Source organism: Lepidothrix coronata, unplaced genomic scaffold (genome assembly GCF_001604755.1).
Source record: "Lepidothrix coronata isolate B3197 unplaced genomic scaffold, Lepidothrix_coronata-1.0 Scaffold84, whole genome shotgun sequence".
NCBI lineage: Eukaryota > Metazoa > Chordata > Aves > Passeriformes > Pipridae > Lepidothrix > Lepidothrix coronata.
The window spans coordinates 1,615,207-1,642,651 of record NW_016690264.1 but is presented as its reverse complement, the minus strand read 5'-3'; the positions used below and the strand labels follow the sequence as shown (position 1 = coordinate 1,642,651).

At 45.9% G+C, this 27,445-nt stretch overlaps 1 protein-coding gene across 3 annotated transcripts; it reads left to right on the top strand.

Annotated features, from left to right (window-relative positions):
* The first annotated feature begins 1,446 nt into the window (after positions 1–1,446).
* SLC41A3 (solute carrier family 41 member 3) lies at positions 1,447–27,445 on the top strand. Of its 3 annotated transcripts, none has more exons than XM_017820605.1 (11): positions 1,447–1,580; positions 3,403–3,719; positions 13,470–13,577; positions 14,414–14,485; positions 15,286–15,430; positions 17,529–17,675; positions 20,293–20,437; positions 21,134–21,213; positions 23,058–23,192; positions 23,980–24,128; positions 26,519–27,445. In XM_017820605.1, the coding sequence occupies exons 2-11, from the start codon at positions 3,429–3,431 to the stop codon at positions 26,702–26,704; spliced, it is 1,458 nt and encodes a 485-aa protein (XP_017676094.1). In that variant the 5' UTR covers positions 1,447–1,580; positions 3,403–3,428; the 3' UTR covers positions 26,705–27,445. The 3 variants fall into 3 exon arrangements, with proteins under 3 accessions (XP_017676094.1, XP_017676095.1, XP_017676096.1); XM_017820607.1 differs by lacking the exons at positions 1,447–1,580; positions 3,403–3,719 and adding exons at positions 7,808–7,920; positions 12,187–12,361; XM_017820606.1 differs by lacking the exons at positions 1,447–1,580; positions 3,403–3,719 and adding an exon at positions 6,893–7,920.

The following is a 27,445-nucleotide window of genomic DNA, read 5'->3' as shown; positions in this document are numbered from 1 at the left end:
TCCAGATTTACAAGGCAAAAAATATTAATCATATATCAGTTTTGCACTGCCTGTTTCTGTCTGTGCACAGATCTCCAAGTAATTCTTTTAAGCCACACTAGCTAACACTGTCTCACAGAGGAGAAAGGTTAGAGACTGGATATTTCTTTATGCATCCCTGAACTGCAGCCACTGGGTATCCAGAGTCATGTCCCATGATGGAACTGCAGCCCAATGAGCCATGGAGCAGCCTCCAGCAGCCTTAATACAGCCCCAGTGGTGACATGAGAGCTTGCATAGCCCAACAGCCAAACAAAGTCTGTCACCGGGGCTAACTGAAATCATAAATCAAGCTTTAAATGTAAGAAATGTCTCTAGTAGTCCCTAGTCACCTGAGAAATGTCATTTTATAAGAGAAAACTGGGAAGAAAAAGAAGTGATGTCTTCAGACACAATACTTGAAAAAGCTGTACAATTTCACTCTTCTTAACTGAAGGAATAATTGTTGGAAAGAAAGTCCAGTAGTGAAGCAACGTGGAGGAGAGAAAGAGAATACCAAACTTATTCTCTTTTTCCTGCTGGAAGAAGCATTCTTCCAAAGCACTGTGGAGAGAAAGAGAAATGAGTATAGTGAATCCTCAAATGCCCTTGTACCTGCTGGTGCTGCCTGCATGTCTGTGGGAGAGCAGAGAAAAGCAGCACACGTGAGTTGTAAATCCGTGGGGAGATAAAACATTTTATCATGAAGTTGGTCAGCTTTGTGCCAAACAGGCACTTCCCAGGCTGCAGGGAGCAGCTGAGCTATCATATCTAAAGAGTCACGGGAGCTCTGTTTGCAATCAAGGTCCGGCCACCATTCCCTTACGTCAAAGCCAGGATCTATCTAAACACTGCTGCTGCACTTCCGAGAAAGTGCAGCTTTGTGCCACTGCTGAAAGGCAGCCTACTCAAATATATACCCACTGGGGATGCACCAGGGATTTCTGCCTGGTACATGAGGTCATGGTACACAAGCCAAACAGGTCTTCTGCACACAGAACGAGGCCTGGCAGGGAGCTGGGAGCTCTTGTTGTAGCTCCTGGTTAGACTTCGGTAGGAGATCCCTGGTAGAATGGTTACATTACTGAGCTGGAACCATTACCAAAATGCCCTTGTCAATCAAGTTCCCCAGGAGACCTTCTGCTTGCTCTGTAGATATTTTTCTTTAAAGCTCAGTGGTAAAGTGATAGGAGAATAACAGGTCTAAAACTGTCCTGGCAACGTTGTTACTTTTTTAAACTGCGTTCCTTCCCCTCTTATTTCTCACAGTAAGACACCGTCTTCTGACCACTCTCAGCGAAGCATTAGTTGCAAATTGAAGACATAAAATTACACCAAGTGAGCTGAAATTTGAGCCTTGCCATTACAGAGTGACGTTCAACAGTCAATGTGCACCCTCAACACGCAGCAGCTGCAGGGTTTCGTTACTGCCACAAAAACCTTCAACCCCTTTTGGTGTGCCCTGCTTTGAGCCAGAGGCACCGTTTTATCTGTAAGAGCCCTTTAACGTAGCATGACATCTGAGAGACTCCAGCAGGATATGAGTTTGCTCTGGTGCTGAGGTATGATTTAATATCCTCAATTGTTCTGGAAATTTGAGCTGCATGATTCAGGAGACTTGCATGAGTATGGTTACTTCAGTGCTTTAAGAGATTTATGTGCTTAAATATGGCAGATGCTGCAATTACATTTCTAACACGCTGGTTCAAAATGGAAGGGGCAGAAAAACTAAACCAAATCAACAGGAGTTTTGGTGGAGGCAGGCTTTTGCACAGGAAGCTTGCAACACGAACTCTTGCAAATGCCAAAATAAGGAGGGGGAAAAAAAAAAAAAAGAAAAACCAAACCCAACCCAAACAGAGGAAACGTCTTTCCGCAGCTCGTAATTGCAGCCTCCTGTTTGCGCTGCCCACGCTGACAGCTGTCACCCTTTCCCTACCATCCGCCAAGGGCTCTGGGGGAGGCAGGAGGCCCGGAGGGGTGGGGAGTGGGGGGTGTTCGGGACATCCCGAGCGCTGCCTTCCAGGGGGCTGTTTCCCCGAGCGGGGCCCGTCCCAGCTGGGAATCCTCCATCCCCGCCTCGGGCTGTCCGCCCTGGTACGGACAGGGGGATGAGCGCGTCGCGGGGCTTGCGGCAGCCGCGGTGCGGGCACGGCGCCGGGGCAGGACCGGCGGCTGCCACTCACGGCACCGCGCCGCCTCCGCGGGCGGGGGCCGGGCTCGAACCCGCGGCCGCCGCGCAGGGCGGGCGCCGAGCCGCGTCCGCCGCGCCCAGATGTGGCGGGCGCCTCCCGCGCTCGCATCGACCCGGCTGCGCCCGCGGGCCTGCGGGCACAGCCCCGCCGCGGGCAGGGCACGGGCAGGGCACCGAGCCGGTAAGCGCCGCGGGGGAGCGGGGGCCGCGTTTCCTCCTCCCGCCAAGGAGGACTTTTGTCGTGTCCATCCCTCCGCCCTCCCCCTCCCCAGCCGTGGTTGGGGCCTCCCGGCAGTTTCCTCTGCTCGCCAGATGTTGGGCAAGAAGAGGATTGGTCCCTACCTGGGGTAGCGCAGGGGCTCAGAGCGCTGGGGGCCCATCCTGGCAATGAGAGCATCAGGGAACATCTGGCAGCAGGTGACGGGGAAAGATGCAGGGCACTGCCTGGGCCAGCAGTGGGACAGGCAGTATGAATGACAATTTAATCAAGAAATGAGATGTGATGGCAGGAATAGGGCTAATGGTAACAATTTCTCATGTTTATTTTTTTCTTATAAGATAGCGTGGGGTCACTGCAGCTTCTCTATAGACAGATGAGTCATGTGGTGTATGCATGTCAACTAAGGCACAAAAGGAAGGAGAAGTATCCAGATTAGAGAGAAATCAAAGAATTACCTTGTTACTGAGGAGTGGTGGACATCTAGCTGTACTATGCTAGGTACTATGCATAGTACATACCTGGATGCCAGTCCTTTGTGTGACTGTAGGATGCTACAATATAAGGATATCAACTGCTCCCATTTCTTGGCTAGGGGTCAGACCCTGAAAAGGATTGAATTCTTCTGAGTTCATAAATTCTTGTGACTCCCAATGGTTCAGGAACTCCCAAGGGTTCAGGCCATGTGCAGCGCCTTCTGAATTCTTCTACTTGTTCTCAGGGTAAGAGCCATGATGCACAGCAAGCACTCCAGGGTGAACACAGGCCTAGAATGAGATGCTGTTACAGAAAGGGAGATTGGTTGGATGCTATACAAAGTTGAAAGTACTAATATTTGGGCCAGCAGAGGGTTTTGGATTTGGGGAGTAGGTGGTTATTTGCCTTCAGTACACAAAATACCAAAGGATTTCCTGTCTCTCACTTGCCGGATACTTCTTTTTGTTATCTCATTGTTTCTCACTTTGTTTTTCAGAAAAACTGTGATTCAAGGAAACCACCATGAAAGGTGAGGAAGTTCGGCAGAGGAGGAAAGAGGGCAGGACTAAGAATGGAGAGCGATCCAGGCACAAAGGAAGGAGCAAGGGTAAACACAGAGAGAGCCGACTTGGCAGCCAGGAGGCAGAGGATGTCTCTCTGCATGCACAGCAGAAGCTGTTGGCTGAGGAGAAAATGGCCATGGCAAAGTCACAGGAAGAGTCAGCCATCTCAATTTGCCTGCAAGTGCTCCTGCCATACCTCCTAGCTGGGCTTGGCATGGTCTTGGCAGGCATGGTTTTGGATTATGTTCAGGTAAGGGAAAGAAACTCATCTGACATACCTGATACGGGATAGGTGGGGGACTTTTCTTCAGAGGCAGAGGATTTGCTCTGTGAACGGCACAGTAAGGGAGAATTTGCAGCAGTTTCACATGCCACCATGTCCTTCAGTCAGCTACTAAGTAGTTCTGTGTGGCTCACAGGAGACAGCATGTGGGGCTTTTTTTGCCCCTTTTCTCCCCTGGAGAAAAAAGACAATATGATGCTAAAGTGTACACAAAGAACATGAGGTATCTATGTAGGAATGTGCAGCCCTGTGCAAAGATCTCACCTTGGTCCTTGAAAGAGGGTAGGTGACCTGCAACCCCAAGGGCTGTGGTGACACAGTGCTTTCCTGCAGTAGATAGAGCAGTATCACTCACGGATGTGGCTCTGGACAGTCCTGCATCTGCTGCTTCGTTGTGCAAGGCATCAGCCAGCCCAGCTGTATGAAGTTAACACTTCATACAACCAGCCCAGCCCAGCCTGTGCACCACATCCTTGACTGAGGCCTCATACAGATGACTTGAGGTTCTTCCAGTTCAGGTTCTGATTCCATGATGGTCAGGATAAGACCTTCCCTCCTATGGTGCAGCAGTACAGAGCTTTAAGATAGTGGTGAGCACCTGATTTTAGACAGTTTAAAGATGCAGTTAATTTCCAGATTATAAATTGCTGTGCCTTTGCACTCTGGGTGACTCTCACTACTGCATGCCTTTTTGTTAACTCTTGTTATTTGACTAACTAGCTGTGAGGTCAGACTATTCTGACCTATCTGATACAGTGACACTGAAACTACTGTGCTTGCATTGACAACTTTCACAAATCTGGAGCTGTGTTACTTTGTTATTAACCCAGGGTTGATCTCCCTAAGCTAGAAGAGCTGTAAAGGCTTAAGAGCGACACAGTATCCTTAACTGACCTTAGCATGTACTCAATACCCAGCAGAATGTCTCATCAGATCACAGAATGCCAAGGCAAAGCCAGAACCCAGTGACAAACTACTTTCTGTCTCCTTTGACATTATTCTGAGACTCTTGAGTGTTGAGCAGCCACTTCCGATTTTATTTTTTAGACTGTTTAGACCTGCCCAGCCTTATGGATCTCCGACATTAAATGTATGTTGCTTCCTGTTGTGAGTTATTAAAGTGTGAAATAAGTTGCAGATGGGTTTATGACGTTGAAGGAGTGCTTTTCTTTCAATGTTTCTTCCCTGGGAGTTGTTTTTGGTTTTTGTTTTTTGTTTTTTTTTTTTTCTAGGAAGAACTGGGCCACTAATACAAACAGAATGCGAGACAAACCTCACTCTCCTCTGAAACTGCAAAAGTCTGCTTTCTGTTTTTGAAATAAAGAGCTCACAAAGAGCTGTCATGTTAGCGCTTAGAGTCTGGGAAATCAACCCGTACCACATGTCATAGAAAGCACAGACCTTTGGCAACTAGCACAGAGGTTGTTTGTGCATGATCGTGGGCTACTTGAGTGTGTCTCATCATGGACTTGCTGCTGCTGGAAACTGCCCTTCCTTCCTGAGCCAGTCCTGGCCTTTGCCCTGGCTGCTGCTGTTGTTTCTGTGAAACAACAGTGGATGCTGTGGGGCTCTGCATCTGCCTGCTCTCAGTCTCCCCACTTAACTTCTCTCCTCTGCCCTTTCCCAAAGTGGGAAGAGAAGAGTCAGGAGTGATAGTACTTGAACAAATGGGACGTGCAGTCCCTGCAAAGCGTAAGTCCAAGGTGTTGGAATAGTGCTGCCTGTTGCTAACAGGAATGTTGTAAAAGCATTCACTTGTCTTCCTGTCTTTTCTTTGCAGGGATGATAAGGTACATATGAAACTGTGTTCTTTGGCACTTGTCATCTTTCTGTTCCGTGTTTTGTACCGTGGCAGTGGATGGAGGCCCTAGGTCAGGGTCACGACTCACCCAAGTCTGCTTCTGCTTTGACTCCTCCAAGGCAATGCTACTTGTTGGCTAGTTTGCAAGTGTGGGGGTACAGTGTGTCTGTGTGCAGAGAAGGGCAGCAGTGTACCTCCCCAGGCTTTGCCTTGATGAGTGGTATGAAAATAAGGTGGTTGGTTTGGAGTTTTTTTCTCCAACTAGTTATAATCTTCTTCCCACTGTTGAGCAACTCTCTTCTCAAACCTGATGCATCTCTTTGTGGACAAATATGGTATATATCTTTGCCAGGAAAATATGAGGCATCTCTCTGCTGACAAATATGGTGCGGATCTTTATCAGAGGCTACTTAAATGCGTAATAAAATGACCCAGTGTACACACGCGGGTCACCTGCACCAATTACCTTCTCTGCATACTGATTCATCGGTTGAGGGCTTTTTATGGTGCTTGCTTAGAAACAGGGAGAGCCAAAGCGTGATAAACTTATAAACCCTGCCGGGCTGACGCTTCGGTACAGGCTGTGTTGCTGCTCTGTTTTTTAATGGCATTTGAGTCATTCAGACTCATTAATATTTTCTTTACGTTAATGTTTCTGCCTGATATCAATCCAGTTGACTGATACAGCAGTGTGTGGGACTAGGTGTGCACGTTATTAGACCTTGAAAACCTATGGTAGTTGCCCAGAAATTGTCTTTTGTTTCCTTGAAGGAAGGTCCACAAGCCATTAACCTTTACGTCTCTCTGCAGAGAGTGACTGGGAAGGGGTTGATCCATCCAAATTGTGTTTTTAAAATTTTTTTACCCTCTGATTCAATTAGTCTACCCAAATTAATTATTAGAAAGGATCCCCAACATAATATCCTGACTCCTTTCCCTACATGTATGACTTCAAGCTGAAGCCTTTACTGAACAGGATAAAAATTTTTGGCAGTATGTGGCCATGGTGCAGCTCTGGTTTTTGACCCTGTGTCAGATGCTTTATCATGGAGTCTCTGGGATGAGATCCCCTCTCTCAAAGACAGCAGCTTCCCAGGAACATGCAGAAGCAGTGTGTTTCACTTTAGGACAGGAAGGGACACCAGCTCAGAGAGTGTCCTTTCTCTCCCTTGCCTGCGGTGTAGTGAGATTATGGAGCTACCTTAAATAAGCTCTGGCTATGACTCTTATCTTGGCCTTTGCAAACTAGCAGAAAGTTGAAGTGATGACAGCAGATAAGGGTGTTCACTTTTGAAGCTTATTGGCTGGTTCTCTGAACTTTTTTTTCCCTGAGAGCCAGTCATTCAGAGGTACAGCTGGCACAGACCGATTGTTATATCCTGCGGAGACCACGGAGGGAACACGAGGGGCCGGGGTCCAGCAGTGCAGATCTTCTCTCACCAGCTGGCTCAGCCGTGTCACTTGCCTGGGGATGAGACTTGTGTAATATCGTCGCCTGTGAGAAACATGGCCCCGTGCTTTCCTTGACCTTTCTTCACCTTGAAGAAGCGCAAAATGGATCAGGGTTTTTAACTCCCCACCTCCTCAGCCTTGGGACAGTGAGAAAAGTTCAGTGGTGCTTACGGTGGGAGTGAAGGGACTGGGGCCGGTTCAAGCAGGCTTACATATTAAACCGTCGTATCAAACGCAAGCCACGGTCTGACAAGAAATGTAACCCGAGGAGAAAGGACACCAGTGCGTTTGAGCACGCTGAGGGATTCTTGCATGACCTGTCACTCTTTCAGTGCCGTAGCCTGAGCAGGTCTTACTGGTTTTTGCCGAAGTGGTGGGAGCTGAATGGGGTGTGGGCTCATTTCTATTCATCCTCAGACGTCTCTGCAATCTTCTCTTCTCTTTTTTAATTTCCCCCTGGATGTAAATCAGAGAAATTGTGTCCATCAAGTTTGCTGCCACCTGAGCTCAACCCAGCTGAATCAATTTTGGAGGGTACCCTTGCTGCAATCCTCTGGATGTGCTCCTAAGAGAAGAAGAAGCTAAACCAATTTGGCATCGTTGCTGTAGTTTGAGGAAAAACATTTCTTCTGACTTCGGAGAGAACTACAAGAAGGATCTGTATGATGTCCTGATCTCCCTCCATTTTCCCTGCTGAGCATGGGGTAACAGTGTGTGACCATGGTGGTCACTCAGTTACAATTGGAACTGTGCTTCCATGGCAAGAAACTGAGAGGTTTCACCTGCAAGTTGACCAGATCAGCCAGTGGATTTCTCCCAGAGACTTCATTCTCCATTGCCTCCCAGATTTTCGTGCCATTCCTTCTGGCTGGCTTGGGAATGGTAGCTGCTGGCCTCTTGATGGATGTTGTTCAAGTAGGTGCATGTGGTTAGGAAACCTGTAGTGAGAGGGGGGGCTAAGACACTGACCTCGAGTATTTGTGCTTTTTTGTTTTTAATTTGTGTGGTCCTAGCAGCCAGTCAGTAGGATGGCTGTAGGCTTTTTCCTGAGCTAGAGAGACACTATCCATATTCTTTAGATCAGTAGCTGGGCTCCTTGTAAAGTGGGGTACACAGGTTACACAGGCTTTCAGACAGGCTGTGTAACACTGCACTTGGTGCATTAGACTGGGTGCTCCCTTTTCTGTATTGAGCTAAAACACTTTGGGGGTGACTGCTGTGAGGCAACTGGATCAGAGTACAGCACATTCCCCTGTTGCATGATATTATTTTTTTCCTTCAAAAATTGCTGATAAGGAGATCTAGGTCAGGGTTGTTATTAGCTACCTGTCTTACTTCGAAGAAAGTTCATGCTTTCAGTTCTTTGCAAACAACCTAGTGTAATATTTGGTCTAGAAGGCATTTAGATACTGTTATGAGAGGCTTGCCAGCATAAAACAATTAGCATTGCCTACAAACAGTGCTTCTCAGGCAGCTTCTGAAGTGGATATAAATTTGGAATAACTTCCATTGACTTCCAGGGAGTGCTGCTGCATTTACACCATTGTGCCCACTACCAGAATCTATCCCATCTGTCTTTCCTTTGTACCAGTGGCACAAATAGAAATGTAAAATTTGATCTAGTTTGGGTGTCTCATGCCAGTGGATTTACAAATCAAAAGGCTGGCAGAGTTTCCCAAGGATATATCCTGCAGTCTGAGCTCACTGGAGTACATTGGATTCTCTGGCATTAATACCACAAGAGGAGCTAAATATGGGTACTTGAATGTTTGGAAAGACAATACCTTGCTGGTTTTTTCTTGCATTAGAAGAAACAAAGAGGACAGAGAAGTTGAATTAAAGAGAGTATGAGGAATATCAAAGAAGGGTTAACTGAAGTGGCACACACTGTTGCTGTGCTGTTTGTCATCTCCACCTTGTGCCGTGCTTAGGCACAGACCTGTCTTGCAGCATTACAGAAGTTCTCAAAGTACCCAAGATGTTAGCAGTTATCTCAGAGAAGGATAAAGACACAGTGCATACCTTGGAGTGAAGAAATAGAACACACTTGCTAAGAACTGGTCTCTGTTCAAAAATGTAACTGCATCCAAACTGATGGAAAACACATGCATACCATGTTGCATGTGTCCTTTAAATACCAGTGTGCACCCTAGTTTGTGTATTTGTTCATTAGACTCTTTGAAATGGAGTCACACATAAAGCGCAACCATAGGAACTGTATTTGTTGGTGAAGGTCTTTCCAACTATATTGACAAAGAAGCCATCAGTCCATGGGTTCAGTTCCCAGAGGAGGCAACCCAGTGCATTGAGAGTCACAGTTGGCATAGGAGAGATGTTAGTGAGGTGAACTACCACAGTGTCAACAACCATGTATCAATAACATCTAAAACCAAAACCAGTAGCTGGGAAAATCCAGGGATCTTAGCCTTTAAAGGTTTGGAATACTCTTCTATGCTTCTTTGTCTCTGAGCTGTTTATTTTCGGCTTTTCTTGCTGCAAGTGTGAGCGCTAGAAACTCACTGTCCTGTCCAACTAAAACTTGAGTCTAAGTTTGTTTGCTTGAGGTACTGTAAGACTTATATTGCCAATCATGAGGGCTCACACTACTAAAACTACAGGTTTTTCTGGTCCCAGAGTCTGTGATTTGCCCATTTTTACAGTGGTTGGTCTGGCTGAGGAATGCTTTATCCTATTTGCATTCACTGCAACATGTTCTTAGGAAACTCTGTGTTTGCCTTTGACAGGGAGAAATATGAGCAAGCTCAAGGATTGTATCAAGAGCATATGTGTGAGTTTAATGCAGCTGCCCTTGTTTTATTACATACAAAATATCTTGAAATAATTTGGTTCTGTGCTGGGAGTCGAGCTGACACTCTCTTTTTCAGGGCTGACGTTGCTGTAAAGAGGACAACAAAGTGGAAATTGCTAGTCTGTGTCCTATCAAACTTGCCAGGATTTTAGCAGTTTCTGATCCATCCTGGGATGAAACCAAGAACTGTTCATGTTACTGTTTACAAGAAAAATCAGCAAGAGAGATTTGTCGAACCCAGTTGACTCTAAGGCTCAAACCTGAGTCTTTCATACTGTAATAAAAAGACACCCAAAGAAAGAGCTGTTTGCCATTTTCTCTTCCTGGATGTGCAGATGATGCAGTCTCTCTGCAGGGCTGATAGCGTGGCACTGGTCTTTTCTTGTTGGATGTTTCTGCATCTGCTCCAGTGATCCTTGGCCAGCTGGTTGATCCAGATTCTAGGCTGGTTGGCATTGCTGGAGACCTTGCAGGGCCCTGCCAGTGTTTGGCTCACTCTTATACAGTAAGGTGAAGAATCAGATTGAAGCTGCATGATCAGATTTCAAACCAGAGAAGTCAGGAGGAAAGCTTCCCTTTCTTTCTCCCCTTTCATGCCACTCCAGTGGGACACAGTCCACATAAAAGTCACAGACAAGGTATCCCTGTCCTTTGTTGATAAAAGCCCATGAGATGATGGGCATTGTAAACGATTTTGTAATGGCTTCCTTTTTTACTCCAGGATATTTTGATATTTCTGTTGGCTTGTTCAGAGCAATGAAAAACCTCTGAGGCTTCTGAGCTGCTGCCATGGGAGATGGATGTCCTGGAGAGGTAACAGGGCATGTTTGGGGCAGTGAGAACAATGTGAGGATCTACAGCAGGGCTGGACTGCAGTTGGGGAGGTTGGCTCAGTACATCACAGCTTCCCTTCCTCTGAGGGACCCCCTGGTCAGATCCAGCTGCTGTGGGGACCAGCTGCAGTGGAACACGGGATTAACCAAGTTTTTTCAGAGCTCAGTTTTAGGGCTGAAGCTCCGTTATGGAGATGTGAAGTTGAAAAGAGTCTCTTTCTGGCTCTGTGTCCCTGTGTGGGTTTGCAATGCTGCATGGAATGTTTCTGTTCCTTCTAGGCCAGTTTTCATCTCCAAGGACAGAGACAATTCCTAGACTTAGTTCAGCTGTCTTTATTCAAGCATTTCCTTGCCTGCATAGCTCTAACCTGCCCCACTCACCCACTCCTCCTGCTGACAGTCCTGACAGTCCTGCAAGTCAATGGCACAGGCATCATCTGTTTATTCTGTATTTCCGCAGTTGCTAACATGATGGAATCCTGGATACTGTGGTAGAAATCATTATGAATCTATCCTTAGGCTATTGGTGAGTCACTAATGAGACTCAAATAGAGGCAATTAAGTCCGCTTTTTTTATCAGTATGGTTGTGTGATTATTAATTGTTCAGAGCCTTTAAGTTTAATGGTACACAAGGCAGAATCCCAAAAAATCATACCTCATATGCTGAAACTTCTGTTATGATGGTTTGAGACCTGCAAAATTAATCATGAACAAAAGTATTGCAGCTTACCTAGATATATCAAAATCATATTTCCCAAAGATAACATGCACAGGAAATACAAAGAGTTGAGAGGTTTTGTTACTTATCTATATGTCTTTTTATATGCAAGATATCCAAGGTCTTAAGTATAAATGTCTTCACATCTCTGTATTTTAAATGGGTGGGGGTTTTAACATTGTGACTATGAAGTCTGTTTTTTTTCCTCTTTCTTTTGAAGGATTCAGAGATTGTTTGGATCTTTATTCTTAATCAAAAAGAGGAGAGATGGGGATATTAATCTTTAAAAGAGATGTTCACCCCTAGCTTTCCTCAGGTATTTAGGTTCCATGTTAAGAAATTTAAACAAAATTATAATGTGTCATATAAGGTGATTATTTTTGTGTTGTTGATTATTTATTCAACAGTAACTAACTTACCTTTAACATTTTGAAACATGCCTGTTTCCAGGCCACTACTGCCAGGAAATATGCCTTTTTTACATTGATAATAATGTTTTGCCTCTTATCTGCACGTCTGAGGGTTGTCTTGCACCACGTGCTCAGGACTGGCTCAGCCCCACTTTCATGCCAGCTTCCTGAGAAGGAAGCTGTGAGGTCTTCCCAGCAGACAGCCACACCACTGGCTTCCCACAGCTTCCCATGGCACAGCCAAAGCAAAACACCAAGCTGTTACACCCTGCACATATTTCCTAACAGGCAGACAGCTGAATGTGTCAACATTTATTGAATCTGTCCAACCTCCTAGACTTTCAGGTTTATAGAATCACAATGGATGTGAAACAGGTGGGCAGGGATATGTTGTTTGTTTTGTTCTCTAGTGCCAGATTTCGGGACCATCATGGGATACTAGAGAGTGACAAGACGAAATTAATGAACACATTGATCCTTCACATGACACGTAGCTAAACTACGGAAATTGTTGCCACAGGTTGGCACATGGGTTGGAGGGGGGAGATTGGATGAGCACCTGAAAGAACAATCCTTTCATCAGTGGTAAGTGTGCAGAAAAGCCTCACCAGCTCTGTACCCTGTGACAGACAGTCATAGGCTGGAAAATACACAGGAGAATTATCCCATTTACTTGTCATATTTGTAGATATGTTTTATACACCTGAATTTGACTACTGGTAGAGCTAAGGATGGGTTAGATGAACCTGTGACCTGACTCACGGCAATCAGTCTTTTTTTCTTGTATTCTGCTCTTAGATGGTTGTTGGTTTTACTTCACACTGAGCTGCCCCATTCTGTGATTTCATCCTGATGTAAACCTCTCTGGCTACAGTGGGACTTTGAATGCACAGAGGGGGGAATGCACATCCTTGGATGCACAGAGGGGGGAATGAATTATGTTCCAAAGCACTGTATGGTCCATAAATTAGAGAAGACATGTCAGTCAACAAAGTTTCTTAAGGTCTCAGATCATCTCTAGTGTTGCAGCTGATCCAACAGCTTTGTATAGTTCAGCTTCAGAGAAGCAACAACAGTCAAGATACTGGCTCAGCTGTTCAGCTTATGAGATATCTTAATTCAAAATCCTTTTTCCAGCTGTGCTGGGAACATACTTGGTAACAGGAAGATTTAGGAACTGCCTGTGGAGAAGAGATGCACAAATCTCCTTCCCTTCCACCACCAGTCTTAGATGCTTAGTTTGAAGTTTGGTAAGAGAAGACAGACACAACTTTTTGTCGTTAGATCATTTTCAGATCTTTGTGTTTATTTTTATGAGTCTATTTAGCAATAGATGTTCATGTATCCAGTGTCAGTGCAAAGGATGGAGAACATGCTGTATTTCATTTGGCTTGTGAACCCTAATTATTTTTCATGTTATTCTTGGCTAATGCAAAAGGCACATTTTAATTTGTGGCTTTCCAAAATCTTCTGTTACCCTCAGGAAGAAAGACCCTTCCCTGTTAGGATAGTGCTTTATTGTGCATGAGATGAGAAAGAACACTGCAAGCTGAGAATTCCTGCCTTCACTCCCAAAATGTAACAACAAAGTGCAACAGGGCAGCATCTGCCCCCATGTGCAGATAACTGTGGAGCAACAGCATTGGACTGGTCAGCATCATAAACTGAAGTTGTTGCCTTTGTTTTTTTCCAGCACTGGGATGTGTTTCGGACAATTACCGAAGTGTTTATCCTGGTTCCTGCCTTGGTTGGCCTGAAGGGCAATCTGGAGATGACACTGGCATCCAGGCTCTCTACTGCTGTGAGTGTTAACAAGGTGGTGGCTGTGTGTGTGTGGGGAGGGAGGTGATTAGCAGGAGACATCAGGAGATTCTTCATTTATATAATCACAATATGTATGAGATATGCCCTTTTCTGCTAAGTGGAAACTAGTGGTGTGTGAGTGTTAAAATAATGTGTTTGCCCTCATTTTGTAACTGGAACAGAGAATTTCCATCTGTGCTTTGAAGGTGAATTAATCCCTGGGTGGCCAGTTGCTGATATTTGGGGACCTGTGACACATGAAGGAGACGAAGACAGGACTCCACAGCTGTCAGCTTCAGTACTGGATTGCTTTTCTGCGGGTATTGATTCTTGAGAGGCCAGGGCTTCCCAGCTATCTTAACTTGGGGGGAGCAAACTGAGGCTTCTTGGAACGTGCAGCAGCTTTTGCTACTCTATTTGATCTCTTGTATCTCCCTAAGCTGTTTTGTTTACTTTGGGCTGTTTATGTCACTTCTCAGGAGAATTTGGAGCTTAACAGAGCAATTTAGGGGGAACAAAGAAGGAAAATTGGTTTAGTTTGTTTAGCTTTTTCTCTGTGTGGGATGTGATGGATATGCCCACTCTACATTTAGCTGGGTGCCCTGCAATGCCTCTGCACCCACAATGTGAGCCTCTGATGCCCCTGGGACATTGGGCTAGAGCATGATGGAGAAGTGTCAAGAAGCAAGTGCAGGGAAGGCTGGGGGATGATGACCTGCAGTTGCCTCTCTCTGACTTTAACAGCCTCTTTTCCACAGGGACCAGGTGAAACTGCCTCCAGCAGCCACCTGTGCCACAGAAACAGGCTTTCAGGGTATCTCTCTTGACTCCTAGGCTAACACTGGACAGATGGATGATGCCCAGAAGCAATGGAAAATGGCCACCTGCAATTTAGCCCTTATCCAGGTGAGTCACTTCAGCTGGGAGATGAAAAAGTCCCTCTTCTCTTGCTATGCTGCAGACCAACAGCATCTCTTCCTAGCAGTGCTGAACCCAGAGCAGGTGATTTGGGGTGGGTATTCTCAACAGAGCCAAGCAGAGCCAGGGCTTTACTTCCAATAAAGCTCTGTGTGACCCAAAGCTTGTAGTGTAGCTGCAAAATACATCTAGACATTCGTTGTCTTTGTGGACAAACTGAAATAATAAAAAAACTCCTTTTGCAGGGGGAGCTATATCACAATCCCTGTTTCACAACAGCTCTCAGATAAAGCCTGTCATTTACTGACAGTGTTTGGGAATCAGCCTTGGGCAGGAGGGGAGAGGTGGGAGAAATGTGCCTCTTGTAGCTCTTTCTGCTTGTTAAAATCCAGCAACTAGCCTAGAGTTTTCACATGGCAAGACCACAAGGCTTGCAACGTGTGTCTGTGTGCTTTCCCTTATCTCCTTCCTCAGCTTTCAGGAGTGCTGCCTTGATGGGGATCCCATTTTTGTGTTGACCAGGGCTATTCCTTTGCTGATGGACTCAATGTCCTTTTCTGAAATGTTATCTGGCCTTTGCAGGCCTTCAGAGTTTTTCTCCAAACTTTGTCAGAATTTCTTTTGAACCTAGTGGAGCCTCACAGGGATGCTGCTTAAATACATAAGCAATCAGCATCTGTGCCAGGCTGTGCCCTCTGAGCTATGTGACAGCACTGCAGTCGTGTGGAGCCAGGGCTGCCTGGAAACAGAAGTGGATGATTGCTCACCAGCTGTCTTTCGATCCCCAGGTCCAGGCCACTGTGGTGGGACTGCTGGCTGCTGTTGCTGCTGTGATCCTGGGGGCCATCTCTAAGGGCTCTGTGGAGCTGAGCCAGGCTGCTGTGCTGTGTGCCAGCAGCGTGACCACGGCCTTCATAGCTGCGCTGTCACTTGGTGAGTCTTTTTGGTTCCTCAGATCAAACATGCAGCAGTCAGGTGTGGAATAAACTGCCTCTTCTGCTGGGGAGACCCAGCTGACATGCCTCTGCTCTGGCAGAGGGAGGAGGGATGCAGGGAGCATGAGTCCTATGTGTGCTGCTTTCACCCCCTCTGCATCCTGCCTATGCTTCTCTTCTCCTGTGATCTGTTGTTCGCTGGACTCTTGACATCCACAGCAGCAATCAGAATGTCCTTCACCTGACACACCAAAAATGCCCCATGCTGTGCATGGAAATACATAAACATGCAGATACTTACTCCATGTCTCCTGGGTGACACATGAGCCATCTACACTGGCCCTTTCTCTAGGGGAAGGTGAACTAATATCATGCACAAAGCAGGAAATAGAGAGTCTGTTAGCAGACAACTCCAGACCATGCTCAAGATGGACTTGGGTCACCCAATACCCTGGGCAGGGTTGTGGCCAGCCCTGTGGCTTACCTACTATGAGCTCACAGCTGGGCACTCCTCCCCCCTGGCTCTTCCCCTTCAAGGGAAGTGTGATGGGCTGGATGGTAGGATCTGTTCTGAGTGGCCTGAAGATCATCATTTTGTAGGTCTGCCATACGAGGGCAGCACGATACCCTGAACAGAGTCAGCTGGCAGAGTCAAATAAAGCAAGTTTTCTAAATGAAAGGAACAAGTTAGAACAAGTGCATATCCTGAAGCTGGAGTCAAAGGGTGATTGTAGATGCCTTTCATGAAAAGCATGGCATGAGGCAGTTGTTAAAAACAGCTTTCATTACTCTTCCCTACAATCTCCCTGCTTGGTGTGATACAGATAGGCTTTGTTGCTGTACTGTCACAGGCTTGCTGCTGGCATTAGTTTCTTCCCTGGACATGGTCACAGGCAGCCTGTGTGTGGGTGTGCACAACGGGAAGCTGCTATTTTTATGGCCAGGGAGGGAAACAGCATGAACTGTGCTGTGGCGAGGGGAGTGTGGGTGTCTAGGATGACTCTTGTGGAAATGCCATGTTGTGTGAGGATGTGTTTCTGTATAGGGGATTTTGTATCAAGGAAGGTGCATATGTGGCATTTCTTATGGGAGAGCTGATCGTCCCCTGTATGGTCAGCTCTGGTGGGGTTGTATAGACAAGCACAGAGGAGTTGTGAGCTGGAGGGAACCACCATCTCTTGAGCTTTCTTTGCTGTGTGCTGTCAACCATGGAAGGACTTTGAAAACACGTCATTTGTCTTGTCTAAAGGCTGCCCTTGCTAGTCACACAGCAGTGGAGGCTAGCTAGGCAGGGTTTATTCCAGTTAGCTTATCTGCAGGCCTGTGAGAGATCTGACGGCTGAGAGATTCCCACATGTTCATCAGGGTTTGGGGTTTGTATTCCTTAACTCACCTGGGCAAGCAAAACTTCCCTCCTCTCCAAGAATGCCGAAAAGCAGCTGAATTTTCCAGGTGCAGCTCAAAGGACAAGGGAAGAGAGGTGATGTGGGCCATCTCCATAATGCTCAGAGCATCAACATCCACACAGTGCAAATTAAAGCAGCCCCAAAGGCTCTGGGGCATGAGGGGTCAGTTTGATGGATGGACTGAAATGCTAATGCAGGCTGCTGTAAAGCAGCTTGTTTCTCCTTGGTGATTCAAACTTTGAGAAATTTTGGTCTAATATGGAAAATATCTTTGTGCTGTGGAATCCAGAACAGGGGATGGCACTAGGGCTGCATGCCTGCTGTGTGCTTATCTCTGAGTGTGCTTGTGCTTGGTCCTCCTTCAAGGCAGCCGAGATTAGAGATTAGGCTGCTCAGGAGGGAAGCTTCTACATTTGGGCTGCCTGCTGGTATCTCCTTTGATCCCTGGAATTTGCTTGTGTGCCTCTGGGCCTTTGGAGCAGTTCATAAGGGCAGTCATGCCCTTCAGGTTGGTGAAAGCAAGAGGGCAAACTCCTGAGGATGTCCAATCTCCAGCTGCGTGGTGCTGGTACTGGTAATCTGCTTCTCACTTTTCTTAGACCCCCATGTCCCTCTGGGAGCCAGAACAGCAGCTCTGGGGCGAAAAACGGCAGGATACATTCTCTGATGCTTGCTCTGTGTCTTCTCTAGGTCTGGTGATGATTGGTGTGATCATCGGAGCAAGGAAAGTTGGGATCAATCCAGACAATGTTGCCACACCCATAGCAGCAAGCCTTGGAGACTTGATAACCCTTTCCCTGCTGGCAGGAATCAGCAGTACACTCTTCAAATACATAGGTACAGTGTTTAGCAGGGAATTGCAGCTCAGCAAGGAAGGGACAAATCCTTGTGAAATTACTGCAGGGCGCTTCCCTGTTTCTGGCATGGTTCAGAATGGAGGCTGTTGTGCCACTGGGGTAGAAAGGTGACCAAAGAGGCTTTTTCCAGAGTTTCTATTAGTAACAAACTGGAAGGCGGATCTCTAAGAAACACAACTGGGATCTGTCAAAGAAATGACCAACAGATACTGTGCAGCTTTGGAACAGAAGGTTGGCATATGTGACACTGACTCTGTTCCTGGATCTGTCACTAGCCAAGCATAACTATTTTCTGTGTGTGGGTAATAGCAGGTCCTTCCTCGCAAAGCAATTTCAGGGGTTTAGCATTTGTAAAATATTCTTGTACCTTCTTACATGGGGAGTCAAGGACGAACAAGACATCAAATTGGAGGAAGGCAGACTGCAGTGTTTCGTGTTTGCAGGACTCTAAGTAGGACTTATGGCTATGGTGTTAAGCTGTGCTGCTGATTGGCAAAGGCTTGGGCATCTGTTGATTCTGAAAAGCCCAAAACATCTTGCTACTTGGTGATATATGCCTGACTGTTGCTTTTAAAGTGTTAGGCTATTTACCATGAGCCTAACCTAGAACAGAAATGGGAAAATAAAAAGATCAGCAAACTCAAAACCATTTGACACTCAAACTGTTGCTTCAGACTGAGCAGAAGCAGCAAGGCAGCTGTTCTCAGTTTGCATAACTGGTTCCATATGTAAGCGCAAGCGAGGGAGGGAAGGAGCACACACTGAAGGGAGAGGCCTATGAATTGCTTCTGTCCAATCCTCCTTGAGCTTCAGAGTGCATTTTTTTTAACAGGATTTTTCCATGATGCCATCGCACCTTCCTCTGTAAAGCTAGGTTGTCTTTCAGTCAATACACCTCAGATAATATCTCCTAGGGAGCACAGGGCAGAAGAACATAATAACCTTCATGGCTGTGAGCAAAGGGAATTTGTGGAGTTTTCAGAGTAGTTTAAATACCCTCTTGAGATTGAAAATACTCATCATACGAACACCAAGTCATTGGGAGCATGAAGTGATGCAGGTAGGAGGAAGGCATTGCTGATGGTGGCTGAATAAATTAATTTCCTTCCCCACTGTATAGGAAGGTATGGTCATGCTGTGAAAACTTCTGGGTCCTACCAAAATGTATCCTTCAAAAATACTGATGAGACTGTATTTTTGGAGTACTATGTGGCACCTGATGCAGCACTATTCCCTTTTGCAAAATACCCTTTTGCCAGTGAAGATTTTAATTTTTTTTTTTAAATTGACTCTGATCCTTCTCAGTCCTGCATAATGGAGGTACAAACTGTGCCAGAGGGTTTCAGCTTGTTTATGGGCTGTGTGTGAGGGAATGTGGCAGAACTGGAATGTGGAGACTGAAGGCCATTCATCCCACCGGGAGTCTCTCTGTGGGCTTTGATAAGGTTTGATAGACTCCAGTGCTCTGTGTCTGCATTATTTAAGAAGGAATTAATTGCTCAAAACATCAAGGGGTGTGGGTAGGAGACCCAGAATAGCAGCTAAGTTTGTCATACAGCCCATCTGCCCTGAATGACTCCAGGGGGTTAAGTGCACTGACACAACAGTGTTTACAGCTGTTTACACCCCAGAAGTGGTTGCATTTCAGCGCCAGCTAAAGCCACTCATAAAGAGTGCACCTCCTTGTGTAAGAGCCCTTGATTCATGGAAGATGTCATCACATCAGTGCTATCTCATCCAGGTAGCCCAAGGCCCTGGCAAAGACATTTTAAAAAATGCAGGCTTTGAATTTGCTTTATCTCCCAGATTACCTGCAAAGTCGGCATTACATCCCGCTGCCTTTGGCCCCAGCACAGAGACCAGATGGAGAGCTCTGTTGATGAAGCAGTTTTGTATCGAAAGGGTTGGCATCAGCCCCATTGCTTGAAGGTGTTTCTCGTGCTTCTAAGTCATATTTATTTTCTTTTCGTGCTGCACATTTGCTTGTTTTTTGATTCCTTTGCTTCTAAAAATCACTTCAATTTTATGCCTCTGCTGAATGGAAAAAGGACCTAATGGAAACACATGTAAGCTAGCACAAAAGAAACCCCAGATCTTAAGTGGCTTGTACGTGCAAGAGAACATTTGTTCCTATAGAGCAGACCAGCTGTTCAGCAATTCTGCTGGCTTGCCACCTAAAGTACCTCTTACGTCTTGTTTTAGGTGAAGGTGTGAGGTGTCTGCCCTAAGTGTGATACAGAAGTTTCCCCCTTGCCCTGCTGTTTGATCTGTACCCTGGAGCCAGAAATTTTGTAACTTTTTATCTTTCTTAGTTGGAGATGGAATTGGAGACTTGTTCATCTTCAAATATAACTTGCTTTGAATCCTGCTGATTTTCAAACAGCATCCTCTAGTAGTGAATTTCAGGGATTTAGAATGGATTTCTGTGGTGGAATGAGGTGGTTTTGTGGGGAACATCATGGTTCATGTGATTTTTCTGCTAACATAACTCGGTTGGAGCAAGAGTCCCACTGCCTTTCTTCCCATCTTTGTGCAATTTGATTTTGGCTACCTGTGAAGCTATGGGCGTTTAATTCAAGATTTCTTTTCCCTGCCAGATGTGAAATACCTTTCTCCTCTGATCTGTGCTGTCTTCATTGTCATGATCCCTCTTTGGGTTGCTATTGCCAAGCAAAGCCCTTCTCTTGCTGAAGTCCTGAAATCTGGATGGCAGCCGGTTATTGTTGCAATGAGCATCAGCAGGTAAACCAAGGAGCAGCTCCCAAGCCCACACATGTATTCACACTGCAGAGAGACCCTGTGCTCACTTAGAAGGCCATCAAAAGTGAAACTGGAAGAGAGAGCAGAAGGATATTTGTCCAGAGCTTCTGAGCCACTGGTGGCCCTCCCACAGGCTATAAGATAGCATATAAGGAGCCTCCAAATCACTGGAAAAAGCAAATAATTTTAAGTCTCACACATCCAGGCACCATGTGGGTGAAAGCCAGAAAACAGAAAACAGAGGTGATGACCATCACAAATTGTCAGGCTTCAACTTCATTTTTATCCAGCTGTAAAAAGAAAAGACTGGTTAACGCAGAGCCAGGTAGTTCATTCCTCCTGTGCTGCATGTTTCAGATCCAACTGAGATCCAGGAGAGAATTTTTAAAAACTTCTGAAGCCGGTGTAGAAGTGTGAAAAACCTTTGGGGTAGGGTGATAAAGCTTCCCTAACTACTACCAGTTTTGCTTATGGGTGGGACAGGATGTCTCTGTGAACTCATTATGCCATTAACAAAAACTGTAAGGTTACCTGTTGGTGGAGACTGAGCTGTAAAAGGGGTACATGGGCAAATAAGTCCAGCCCTGGCAATGGGGAAGATGCAGTAACCCATCTCAGTGTGCTACTTTCACAGCACAGGAATTGATCCACACTCACTGCCTGTCCTTTTTTTAACAGCATTGGTGGGCTCATCCTGGACAAAACTGTAACTGACCCAAACTTTGAAGGCATGGCAGTTTTCACACCTGTGATTAATGGTAGGTTGGGCATGGAGGGATTCTCTGCTTTTATTTATACCTCCTCCTCCTCCCCAAGGGTTGTGGTATCCACTGTTGCCCCTACACAGAGGTCAGAGTTCAAAGTCCCTCCTCCTATCATGAGTGGAAGCAAAGCTACTGGTCCCCGTTACATCCCTGCTTACTCATGTCTTGAAGCATCTCTGGAGCAAAACAGCAGGTAGGGCTGGAAAATACTGGCAGAGCTGTGGGAAAGGTTAACAGCATCTGGTAGTTGTCTCTGAGAGCTACATTGACACTGTTCATAACATCAAACCTATTAGGATGTCACAATAAATCCATTTTCCCTTGTCAGTCTCCCTCCACTTAGTAATTTGAGCTGTGAAATCATCCCCTATACAGGTTGTTGAAAAAGATCAATATGTTAAGATTAGATATGTGTATGTATATAAAAGATTATATATATGGATTGCATATATATATATGCAATTTTTATATATATATATCTCAGGGATTTTTATATATATATATCTCAACACCTTTTGTGTGTATATTTATATTTATTGGAATCCTCACAATACTTTTATACACACACATATCATTACAAACTGCTGGGGATCCTGGTATCACTGAGGATCCACTGGTTTATTTTTCTGCTGTTATAATGTTCCTGTAGGACAGGCCCATTCCAAGGGAAACCCAGGTTCCTAGGGTAGGCTTGGCCTCATGCCACTCTCAAAGCATGTGTCCTCTTGCAGTGTCAGAGGGTGTCACCCAGCTGTCACCTTACTGGATCTGCGTAAAGACAGCCACCTCACTGACAAACCCTTTCCAGCAAGGTTACTCAAAAAATCTGATTGGGAGAGTATGTCAACAGCAGTTTAGTTGAACAGTGATTGACCCAGACATCGTCCTGTGGGAGCAGGTGACCTGTTTGGCAGAGCTGGTGGCAGAGTTGCTCAGTGCTCTCTGTCTTTGCACAAGTAGCTCTTCACTTCACCTGTGCAGGGGAGTGCAAAGCGTGGCAGTGCAGGGTTCAGAAAGTTTCCATCTTCAGCTACAGTGACATAGTCTTAGTATTTGCCTTTTGATTCCCATCTGGAAAATCTCATATTTAATGATGGAGAACTTTCTTCTTCAAGGAAGGGAAAACATGAGAAGCCTGCAGCATCTGGCTCCCTTTTATCTTTTCTGTGGCATTTCTACCCTGAAAATACTCAGAGTGGTGGAAGTTTACTCTGTAGATCATTATTCCTCTATTTTCTACTTGAAAATGTATCTGCTTTTTCATGTTTTCTGGAATTAATCAGTCTGTAAGGAATTAATTTCCTTTTAATTAGCTAGCATATTTGGGCTCTAATTCGTTCTCCTGATTTCTTCTCATTTGACAAAGTCAGATGCCTTAATAGAGACATATAATCACTCTCTGTGATGTTTGTTGTCTTTTAAACAATAATGGTTCTCCGGATGAGTAAATCCAAGAAGTGGCCATGAGCAGCATCTGCCACTGCCTGCACTGCTTTCCCCAGGTGTTTTTAACAGGTTGTGTCAAACCAGGTGCAACTACATCATCTCCAGAGGCCGTGTGGCATTTACACCCAGTGCTGGGGAGCAAGGGAAAAGGTTTTCAATACAGCAGTCAAAAGGAGACGATAACTGGAAGCTTCCTGATTTTTAGAAGCTGTTCCTGCAAAGCGAATAGCCCAGCATCACCTTGACGTGTGGGATCAGACTTCCTCTTTTTCTCACTGCTGCTCTCTGTGAGCTTGTGAGTGCAGATCGACTCATCTTGGGCTAGGTTTTAGGCTGATGTTTCCTGCTGTGCTGAAGGTGTTTTACAGGTTTTCTGTGTTTTGCCCTCATAGGTGTTGGAGGGAATCTGGTCGCCATCCAGGCCAGCCGAATTTCTACATTCCTGCACTTCTGGAGCATGCCTGGAGTTTTGCCGTACAAGATGAGGCAGAATTGGCCCAACCCATGCACCACATTCTTCTCATCAGGTAGACCCTGAACCCTAGGTGTCCATGTCTCAAGGCCTGTCACCACAGATAGCTCCTTTACCAAGCCTGGTTGGAAAAGGTCTAGGTGGGTTTCAAAGGCAGAACTTCCCCCTTACAGGGAAAACTCAGATCAGAGAAGAAACATCTTTGTAGTGGGCAGTGTGAAAAACAGGCTTGTTCACTGCTCACTGGCATGGAAAGAAAGTAGCCTTCAGGGAGCACTAAAGAAAATAATTGAAAAAGAATCTTAGATTCGATCTAATAGAAAGTCATTTTAACCATGGCCAGCCTAGAGCCATAACCCGTGGATAGAAGGGTGAATAGACCATAATCTTGCTGAAAATCAGCAATTTCTCCATCTTCAGCATTGGATATACTTAAGCATCAGCAAAATTCGATTTGGGTCTGTTGTCTTTATAGATTGCAGATTTCTCTTGATTTTCCCTGCTGGGTTAGGAATCAGTGCTAGATCAAACTATAATCTGGGAAAATGTGTTGCAGCAAGAGCAGAAGTTGTGGGAGGCAGAGAGCAGCTGAGAGGAGTGTCTGCGAGAATTGGAGCGGATCAGCATGGAGCTCACAGTCCCTGACACATAGTTTCAGTGCTAGACAAAGCTGCTGGGCTGATCCTGCAGATGCTCCTGATTGCTGTGTGATCTAGAAAAGGCATTAGCAATGTTGCTGGTGGGAGGGAACAGCCCCAAGTCTATGCAATAAATATGGGTCCTGTCTTCCTCCTACCCTCTGCAGCTGCTGTTACCCCCCTTTCTGTCTCTGTCCTCTGCAGAGGTGAATTCCAAGTCAGCCCGGGTCCTGTTCCTTCTGGTTATCCCAGGGCACCTCGTGTTCCTCTACACCATCCATCTGCTGCAAGGAGGCCACACGTCTCTGTCCTTCACCTTCGTGATGTTCTATCTGACTGCTGCTTTGCTGCAGGTAAACCCCAAACTCTCAACAAAAAGGAAACTCTCAGATAGCAAGAAAAAAAGCCTTCTCCAGGCTAAACAGGAGTCACGGTAAAACATCCAACAGCAGCCACCCTTTTCTGTCATTTCAGGTGTCCTTCTACCAAGCATCATGTACCTTCTGTGGGTCCAGTAATACTTCACCCAAGTTGTGAGGGTCTAGTTTCCCATATGAGCATGACTGCAGTTTAGGGTGAGTGAGGGATCAGATGCGAGATGAGGAACAAGTTCTTGTCCTCCACTGAGCTGCAGTAAGTGTGCAGGGACACATTTAGCAAGGAAGTACCTTGTTTTAAAATGTTCACTCCTTGAACTCCCTAAGCTCCAAGTATTTCTAGGCTGCCACTTGTCATTCCAGGAAGAGGCAAGTGAGAAGCAGTGAACTCCAGCCAGCAGGTTTCCTCGCTCATTTTGGAAACCAGTGTCACATACTATGGGAATCCATCGGGGCGGGGCCATGTAGGTCAAAAGTGAAGGGAAAACCCAGGCCTGAGCAGTTCATCTTTGAAAATAAAAGTTCTGGATAGGCAACGGGCAGTTCATTCAATTTGTTGTGCCTGTTCTCTTTTGCTGTTTATCCTGCCCTGTAAATTTTGTCATCTCACCCAGAAATGCATGTGGCTGTTGTCTGAACTCACAGAGGCTCTAACTTCACTTGCCCTTTTAAATCAGTGATTCATTAATTTGCAGGGTGAGGTGGCTGACTCTCACTTTGCCTTACAAGCAGCTAAGTGTCTTCGGGTGAATTCCTTCTGTGTGCAAACAATCAGTTTCTCTCGACCTTTGCACAACCCTAAGCCCAGCAGCACAGCCACAGTTGTAAAGGAAAATATTTATTCTTCTCTTTATGCATCGAGGTAACTCCTCAACTAAAGCCAAGCATGAAAATACACAGAATAAATGACAGCGTAAAGAGCAGCATCCCAGCAACACCACTGACCCTGAAAGATTCCCACGGAGGCCAGTGGAGGAGAATGCATTCAGCCTGTTTCTTTTTCCCCCTCTGTTATACTTTATAAAGAAAGACAGAAAGAAAGATGAGAGGGGAAGTTTAGGTCAGCTGGAGGAAGCCCAAAGAGAAAGATCAGAAGCCTAGAAAACATGACCTCAGAGGAATAATTGAATGGACAGGGGTTAACTAGTCCAAAGAAGAGAGGCTTGAGAAAAATATGGTTAATATCCTTTAAACTACCAAATTTTTGGAGGGAGGGGCAGAATAACATTTACTATGTGGTCACTAGGGAGGAAACATGAAATCACAGATTTCAAATGGAAAAAGGCAGATTTATGTTAGACCTTGGGAAAAACAGAAACAGAAAAAAAAAAGCCATGGGACTGATTGCTTAGAGTGTGGCATCTCCAGCTCTGAGGGTTGTTTAGCATAGGTTAAGCAAATTTTCCATCAGGTGCATTTGATCCTGAATTGAGGCAAAGGAATGATCTGTGTAAAACTCTTGAGTTTCCAGCCAGCTTTAGTTTCTGTGATTCTGTTATTTAATTTGCTTCCCCCACCTCTCCTCCTCCCTTTCCCTCAACCAATTTTCACCTTTAGAAATGCCACCTCCGGCTTTGGTTCCTGATGTGCTGTGGTCTCCCATGGAGGGACCACAGATGTGGAGAGCAAACTCCCTCTCTCCCTTCTTAATTCAATTAACAAGACAGCCTTTAATCTTTAACCGAAGCATTTTTCTTCCATCTGTTTATCAGAACTGAGAATGAAATAGGTATTAAAAGAAATCACAACAAAGATTTTTAAACTATTGAGGTGAAAAAAAAAGAGAAATTATTTTATTCTTTTAGCATGTCAGTGCTGCTTGGGATAACTTTGATGTAAAAACTGCCTCAAACTCCAGTTGTCCACTGAGACTTTTAGGAAAAACAAAGTACATGTGATCTGAATTTCTAATGGAAAAAAGAAGTTATCCTTTGGGGTTGTCTGCATATTCAGAGCAGCCCTGTATCTGGTGGAATGAACGGGAGCAGTACAATTCAAGGCATGGGAAGTAGGAACTGTACCTTTGGGAGAAGCTTTTGGTGTAGCCAGACTCGTATTTTAAGCAGGAGATGCTGGTGAGCAGTTCAGGTGGGGTTCTCCACACTTGTGGCTGGCAGCACAGGGCAGTGGCATCAAAGGTGGTGCCAGGCAATGCAATGCCAAAGAGTAGGAACCAGATACATCCATCCCAGTGCAGCTCCATCCTGCAGGGAAACAGCGTTTTTCTGGGGATGGTGAGAGCTCTCAGTGATTCCTGTTAGCTCTGGTGCCTTGGCCATGACCATGTCACTTTGGCTGTGAGCTGAAGGAAATTGGATGTTGCCTTCTTGCTGCCTCACAGCAGGGCCTTTCTTGCCTCTACCCAGGTGGGAATCCTGCTCTACGTGGCTGACCTAATTGTGCGTCTGATGTGGAGGAAGGCTCTGGATCCGGATAATTTCTCCATCCCCTACCTCACTGCCCTGGGGGATCTCCTGGGCACTGGATTCCTGGCCATCTGTTTCCGCCTGGTTTGGCTCATCCACGGCGCAGACATGAACCTGGGGAACTGAGAGACCACGCGCAGATCCGCATCCCTCGTGCGATACGGTGCTTTCCTCTGGGACAACAGGGTACTTGGCGATGACTGCTGGGTCACCCAGCTGGATTGGGCCTCCCCTGCCACCCTGACACCTCCTCTCCCCATCGTGCCTTACAGCTGGGCTCGCCCGCCCCGAGGAATCAGCACCCACAGACTTGCACCCTGGCAAGTGAGCGAGCCGGTTTTAAGAAGCGCCCGCTGCTCACACCTGTACCCGGCAAACAAGGGGCTAAGGAGTGTTTGGGCCATTGGTAATGAATGAGCATTTTGGTCGGTGGTTTCAGTCCACCTACACGGCCCTGAGGCTGCTCCAAAGCCTGCCGAGGTCACTGCACCTGATCCTCCAAGTGGATGTTGCAGCCTCTCCATTGGTAACTCTGACTTTCCCTCAAGGGAAATTCTTTATTCACCCCCCCTTTCCTCCTGCTGAATCCCTGGAGGAGGAGAGCATCTAGGTCTTTAAACTTGTCTCCTCTCCATCGCTCAGACAGACGCTCAGGATCTGAGGCAGTGAGCTGCTGGCTCCCGCCCAGCAGGAGGTTATGTAGGGATACCACCTACGTGCCCTGGCAGCATCACTGGTGTCTGACCGACAAGCTGGTTTGATTGCATTTTGGGGGTAGGAAGGTTTGTTTTTACGGTTTATGAAATACCCAGTAGTTAAAATGTTTATAGAAACACACATATAAATAAAGTGGGTAAAAAAAAAAAA